Source organism: Salmo salar, chromosome 15, assembly GCF_965601325.2.
Source record: "Salmo salar chromosome 15, fSalSal1, whole genome shotgun sequence".
Taxonomy (NCBI): domain Eukaryota; kingdom Metazoa; phylum Chordata; class Actinopteri; order Salmoniformes; family Salmonidae; genus Salmo; species Salmo salar.
The window spans coordinates 36,945,169-36,952,908 of NC_138305.1; the positions used below are offsets into that span (position 1 = coordinate 36,945,169).

At 43.1% G+C, this 7,740-nt stretch overlaps 1 protein-coding gene across 1 annotated transcript in view; it reads right to left on the reverse strand.

The window, feature by feature from the left end:
* Positions 1-6,616, reverse strand: part of LOC106571273 (uncharacterized) — a 33,522-nt gene extending 26,906 nt beyond the window's left edge. The window contains exons 1-5 of the mRNA XM_082961480.1: positions 6,545-6,616; positions 5,330-5,381; positions 3,133-3,299; positions 2,609-2,643; positions 121-170 (exon numbers count right to left, since the gene is read on the reverse strand). Coding sequence (XP_082817606.1) covers positions 121-170; positions 2,609-2,643; positions 3,133-3,299; positions 5,330-5,381; positions 6,545-6,616 — 376 coding nt within the window. The remainder of the gene's footprint in view (positions 1-120; positions 171-2,608; positions 2,644-3,132; positions 3,300-5,329; positions 5,382-6,544) is intronic.
* Between the last annotated feature and the right edge of the window lie 1,124 nt (positions 6,617-7,740).

Sequence of the window (7,740 nt, forward strand, 5' to 3'; positions counted from 1 at the left end):
ATCTTGATTCAATTACTTGACACGTGTTGACACAGCGTCTTGACACGTCTTGACACGTCTTGGTACAGCTACAGCTTGGTACAGTGTCTTGATACATCTTGGTACAGTGTCTTGCCATACCTGTTATATCAGCGACCTCCGGTGCTGCTGTGGTTGTGGCTGCTACCATTCTGCAGGTGAAAGAGGAGAAAATACTCATAAGTAACTATGAAAAATAATATGTAGGGCATGTTTTCAGGTTTGTACCTGATGAGAATATTTGTTATTTTATGTACAACAAAAAGGCCTGCAACAAAAAATGCAAGATTACATTTTTTTTTTTTATTATTAAAAAATCGTTCCACATTAGCCCAGCATTGAATGATAAAGCTAATGGTTTCTAAAAAACAGCACTTGAAACACGCACATACAGTGCCTTTGGAAAGTATTCAGAACCTATGACTTTTTCCACATTTTGTTACGTTACAGCCTTATTCTAAAATTGATTAAATAAATAAAAAATACTCAGCAATCCACACACAATACCCCATAATGAAAAAGTGAAAACAGGTTTTTAGAAATGTTTGCTAATTTATTAAAAATAAAAAACAGAAATACCTTATTTATATTAGTATTCAGCCCCTTTGCTATGAGACTTGAAATAAAGCTCAGGTGCATCCTCTTCCATTGATCATCCTTGAGATCTTTTGACAACTTTATTGGAGTCCACCTGTGATAAATTCAATTGATTGGACATGATTTGGAAAGACACAAACCTGTCTATGTAAGGCCCCACAGTTGACAGTGCACGTCAGAGCATAAACCAAGGCATGGGGTTGTAGGAATTGTCCATAGAGCTCCGAGACAGGATTGTGTCGAGGCACAGATCTGGGGAAGGGTACCAAAGCATTTCTGCAGCATTGAAGGTCCACAAGAACACAGTGGCCTCCATCATTCTTAAATAGAAGAAGTTTGGAACCACCAAGACTCTTCTTAGAGCTGGCCATCCGGCCAAACTGAGCAATCGGGGGAGAAGGGCCTTGGTCAGGGAGGTGACCAAGAACCTGATGGTCACTCTGACAGAGCTCCAGAGTTCCTCTGTGGAGATGGGACAACCATCTCTGCAGCACTCCACCAATCAGGCCTTTATGGTAGGGTGGCCAGACAGAAGCCACTCAGTTAAAGGCGCATGACAACCCGCTTGGACTTTGCCAAAAGGCACCTAAAGGACTCTCAGACCATGTGAAACAAGATTCTCTGGTCCGATGAAACCAAGATTGAACTCTTTGGCCTGAATGGCAAGCATCATGTCTGGAGGAAACCTGGCACCATCCCTATGGTGAAGCATGGTGGTAGCAGCATCATGCTGTGGGGATGGTTTTCAGCGGCAGGGACAGGGAGACTAGTCAGGATCGAGGCAAAGATAAACGGAGCAAAGTAGAGAGATCCTTGATGAAAACCTGCTACAGAGCGCTCAGTCCCTCAGCCTAGGGCGAGATTTCACCTTCCAACAGGACAAAGACCCTAAGCACACAGCCAAGATAACGCAGGAGTGGCTTTGGCACAAGTCTCTGCATGTTCTTGAGTGGCCCAGCCACCGCCCGGACTTGAACTTATCGAACATCTCTGGAGACATCTGAAAATAGCTGTGCTGCAATGCTCCCCATCCAACCGGACAGAGCTTGAGAGGATCTGCAGAGAATGGGAGAAACTCCCCATATACAGGTGTGCCAAGCTTGTAGCATCATACCCAAGAAGACTTGATGCTGTAATCACTGCCAAAGTTGCTTCAAAAAGTACTGAGTAAATGGTCTGAATATGTAAATGTTATATTTCAGATTATTCTTAATAAATTTGCAAACATTACTAAACTTGTTTTTGTGATGTCATTATGGGTTATTGTGTGTAGATTGATGAGGGGGAAAAACCCCCAACTTAATCAATTTTAGAATAAGGCTGTAAAGTAACAATGTGGAAAAAGTCAAGGGGATTGAATACTTTCCGAAGGCACTGTATCCTCTAATTACTTTACAAGATCAGTACCATGGCAATGCACAAGCTCTCCACCTGTCTAAGATTAGACCGCCTATCAACCAGCAGTATAATATGGAAGAATGCATGTACAGTATACCTAAGATGATTTTATATATTGTAACTACCTGGGGACAAACTTGATGGTAATTCTGTCACGTGAGATGATAATTTATAGGTATTTAACAACTTAGAATTAAGTTCTAACGTCTTTACCTATGACTTTCTTTCTCAGTGGCTGCTGCTGCCTAGTTACAATCAATGTCAGCTTGACATATTCTAATAAAGAACTGCATAAGTTAGTTTAATTTCTTGTTAATTTACTATTCATGTACCATCTTGCCTGACTTCATTATCATAATTTCGGTGCCAATTGCTATCATGCATGTTCAGTGTCTAAGATGTGTGACTGATTCCTTCATATCTCAAGAGCCACTCTGTCCATAACCAGCCATTATACAATTAGAGAGAGGGCATTATGTGGCAGGTCAACTACAAAGCCTGACTCAAGAGGGCTGCACCGTGTGTGAGAAAGCAGTGCTCCTTGACAACTATCAGCAGACAGCAGGCTGCATAAGGTACTGTCTCTAAGCCTTACCCAGTCGGCTGCCTCTCATCTCCCAGGTTCATCCTCTGTGAGAGCAGAATCACAATCATAACATGAATCACACACATCAATTCAAACCAATAACATAACACTTGAAAACTGTGTAGCATGTAAGGTACCACTGAAACATGCACTTGGGAGTGCTGTCTGTAAATATATAGTATATGCATGTTATACCCTCATAGGAATGTAAAATAACCAAATTGACTAAACCAGATTGATGGGTTCTGTTTTGTGTGTTAATGGGAGCAATATAATGTGGATATTTTTTTCCTCCCCTCAAGAGACTGATATAGCTATAGCTATTGCACAAGAAACAATGCTGTTGTTTCCTGAGGAAAATCTGCTGAAATAAATGGATTTCACATGATATCAAAAATTCACCCACTGGCATTTAAAAATTTATTTTTACCCCCCCAACATAAAAACGTGCACATGTTCATTCAAATAATGTAAGCAATTATTGGTCTCACAGTTACGACACATAAAAGGGAGTTGTGTCGTTGGTTCCTCACCCTGTACACCATACTCAAGTGCTCCTCTGAGTTGCTGAAGTTACTGGCCAGGTCAGAGAGGCACAGAGACTCATGTTGACATGTGTGAACCCAAGTTGTATATTCTGTAGGTCCAGGGATCCGGTCAAAGAAGATCCGGAAGGCCTCCCACACAGCCTCCTGACAAACTGACCAAAGACAGAACAGTGTTCCAGTGAGAATGAAAGATCCTCAGCACAATAGATACAGATCCACATCAAGTCTGAGGGACGGTCCCAAATAGCACTCTATTCCCTATATAGTGCAATACCCTATTGGCCCTGGTCAAAAGTAGTGCACTATAAAGGGAACAAATAAAATGTGCAGCAATGTTGAAATTAATTCAAGACTATTGCTGCTATCATTCAGTTTGTTCTCATCCGTCAATCAACCCATTTTGAAACTTTAAACACGACAAGAGTGTATGTTGTAGAATAATGTTCTGATGAAAAGGTGAAAGTCTGATCTTTAATATTTTTTACAAAACCTGTGGGGAAAATTTTTCATGTCAATTCCCAAAAGTGTGCTATCATGTTTTTTTTGTTTTTTTTTAAGGCTGGGAGCATGTCCCAAATGGCACACTATTTCCAGGGAATATTGCATGTTGCTTGCCTCAGGGTGAAGCTGTGATATTTCTCCCTACCTCTTTAATCAAAGGGACTCGATGACGTGTTATTTTGCTGCACTTTCTTCAATTCTCTTCACTGTCTAGACTCTATACTCAACACCTGCTTCTCACTGGTGCACACCTGGATAAGTCATAGGTACTGCTATGGCTACTTCAAATGGTCCACATTCTATACTTACACTATATGACCATAAGTATATGGACACCAGCTTGACGGACATCTCATTCCAAAATCATGGGCATTAATGTGGAGTTAGTCCCACCTTTGCTGGAATAACAGCCTCCACTCTTCTGGGAAGGCTTTCCACTAGATGTTGGAACATTGCTTACGGGGACTTGCTTTCATTCAGCCACAAGTGCATTAGTGAGGTCGGGCACTGATGTTGGGTAATTAGGCCTGGCTCGCAGTTGCCACTCCAATTCATCCCAAAGGTGTTTGATGGGGTTGAGGTCAGGGCTCTGTGCAGGCCAGTCAAGTTCTTCCACGCGATCATGACAAACCATTTCTGTACGGACCTTGCTTTGTGCATGGGGGTATTGTCATGCTGAAACAGGAAAGGGCCTTCCCCAAACTGTTGCCACAAAGTTAGAATCACAGAATCATCTAGAATGTCACTGTATGCTGTAGCATTAAGATTTCCCTTCACTGGAACTAGGGAGCCTAGCCCGAACCATGAAAAACAGCCCCAGACCATTATTCCTCCTCCACCAAACTTTACAGTTGGTAATATGCATTTGGGCAGGTAGCGTTCACCTGGCATTCGTCCGTGGGACTGCCAGATGGTGAAGCGTGATTCATCACTCCAGAGAACACGTTTCCACTGCTCCAAAGTCCAATGGCGGCGAGCTTTACACCACTCCAGTCGACACTTGGCATTGCACATGGCGATCTTAGGCTTGTGGACAGCTGCTCGCCATGGAAACCTATTTCATGAACCTCCCGAAGAACAGTTATTGTGCTGACGTTGCTTCCAGAAGCAGTTTGGAACTCTATAGTGAGTGTTGCAACCGAGGACAGACGATTTTTACTCGCTACGTGCTCCAACAATTACCGGTGTGGCCTACCACTTCGTGGCTGAGCCGTTGTTGCTCCTAGACATTTCCCCTTCACAATAACAGCACTTACAGTTGACCGGGGCAGCTCTAGCAAGGCAGAAATTTGACGAACTGACTTGTTGGAAAAGGTGGCATCCTACTACGGTGCCACGTTAAAAGTCACTGAGCTCTTCAGTAAGGCCATTCTACTGCCAATGTTTGTCTATGAAGATTGCATACACCTGTCAGCAACGGGTGTGGTTGAAATAGCTGAATCCACTCATTTGAAGGGGTGTCCACATGCTTTTGTATATATAGTGTATTTAAACATTTCTAACTGGTGCACAGCACAATTTTCACTATTTCGTTTGAGTAGAGGCTATAGATGCCATGCCCCAGGCGAGGCCTCACCTCATGACCTCTGTCGAGGGCAGAAGACCTAGATACTGAAAATGTGACACTGAAATAGCCAACAGAATAGCAATTGATTAGCTATAATAAATGGGAGGCCTATACCTCTGAGCTTGTAGTAGGCTTGATGGCTGGCGATGACCTCATTGATGGTCTCCTGAGGACAGACTCTCACTCCAGAGTGAAAGACCGCTGACCTCTTTGTCCGATGCTTTTCTAGTTCAAATATCGTTCTGACATTAGAGTTTTGTTTGGTCGTTCTCAGAAGTTCAACCAAATGCATAGAATTGATGGCTTCTGTTTCTGTCCTGATAACTCCTCTCTGCCAAGAGCCCCGATTATTCCTCTCTGCAAAAACATGATAAAAGGAAAAAGACATTGAAACCATGATATCTTCAAGATGTGTCAAATTGTATAGTGTCTGTGGGCTGTATCATGTTTGAAAAGCCTATGTTGAAAAGCCACTTTTTCCCTCATGGGTATCCTGAAATATATTACAGTGTGTCATTGAATTCTATCAATGCATACAAATATGAATGTCTCTGGCTTCCATTTGGAACAGAATTACTTGTTTTTAATGATCTCTCAGCTGTGCGAGATGAGCATTCTACTGTAGTGGTGGGAGGGAAATTCACAACAGCCATCCTTCAAACCACTTATCAGCAGACAGTGATGTTTACAGGTGTAGGATCTTAATTTGATCACCCTGTTGATGGAGAACATTCCTGCAACGCAGTCATTTTAAAACGTGTAATGTATTTGACGGTTAAAAATGCTTATGAAGTCTGTAATTTACACTTTGAAATTTCAGACTTGATTTTTACTTACGAAAAATGTATCAACCCCTACAAAGATGTCCATTTGTCACGTGTGCACCCTCTCTGGCCTCTAGGTCACCAGGCTGCTCGTTATGGCGCACACCTGTCACCATCGTTACCCGCACGTCATCAGACTCACCTGGACTCCGTCACTTCCTGATTACCTTCCCTAAATATGTCGCTCCCTTTGGTTCCTTCCCCAGGCGTCATTGTTTCTGTTTCATGTCTGTGTGCTGTTCGAGTTTCTTGTTTTGTATTATGTTCCGTTAATTTATAAAAATACTCACTCCCTGAACTTGCTTCCTGACTCTCAGTGCACATCGTTACAGAATGACGCCTCACCTAAGGGAAGCATCAGGGAGTGTTTTTTTGTTTCAGTGGGAATGATGTCGCGTCCGGGAGCCACTACAGGCTCTCATGCCTCAGACAGATTGCCAGGCTCCCCTGCCTCCGCTCGTTCGTCAGGCTTTCATGCCTCAGCCGGATCGCCAGATTCCCCTACCTCAGCTGGTCTGTCAGGTTCCCGCGCATCAGTAGGGGTGACCGGTCCGCTCCTGATCCCCAGGATCGTCATTTTGGTCAGCGTCCTGCGGCCGGAGCCGCACGTAGTGGAGGGGGTACTGTCACGTGTGCGCCCTCTCTGGCCTCTAGGTCACCAGGTTGCTCGTTATGGCACACACCTGTCACCATCGTTGCCCGCACCTGCACATCATCAGACTCACCTGGACTCCTTCCCTTCCCTGATGTCCTACCTTATATATGTCACTCCCTTTGGTTCCTTCCCCAGGCGTTGTTGTTTCGGTTTCATGTCTGTGGGCTGTTCGAGTTTCTTGTTTTGTATTACGTTCCGTTTATTTATTTAAGCACTCACTCCCTGAACTTGCTTCCTGACTCTCATCGCATATTTTTACACATTAATTGTAATCCACATTATAATCACATTTCCTGTTGCTGCAAGATTATTTTCCAGCTGTAGTAAACTGGTTCAAATTAAGATCCTACATCATATAACCATGAAGGAACATGACCTTTTCAGATTTATACTTGTCACCAAGGAAACAGAGACCACCATAGTCCTAATTTAGATGTCAGTACATTTGCATGCCATATACAGAAAAAGAGGATCCATGAGGATCAAAATGATTCTGAAAATAGTTCTTGGTGCATGGGTGCACATCTGAAATTGAGCCGCTTAAATCATCGCAGAAAATGACTTTTAATTAATTTATATACCGTAGACCACGATCACTGCACAATCAAACTATAACAAACAGGCATTCCTTCAACTGTAGCTACATTTATCTAACTAGCCATTCAATCTGACCCTTTGTGTCTCTATAGCCAGTTGTGTCTTCCAAGTCATTTTCACGTCACCAAGTTATTGCCAGCTTGTGTGCAACTACAACGAGTCTGACACCATCAATGAGGGATGAACCCATGCCAAAAGTTCAAACAAGTCGAAGGAGGTTGTGACAAATGCAAGGAGATCACTCTCCTGCGAAAGCTCATCAGCATCAGCATGGTAGGTACTGTATAGGAGATACTGAATAAGAGATTCTGCAGCCCTATAGGCCCATAACCTGTTGTTATGCCACCATTAGCAACCTGCTGTCATTCTGGTTGAGGACTTTATGGTATACAGTACATTCGGAAGGCATTCAGACACCTTCCCTTTTTCCACATTTTGTTACATTACAG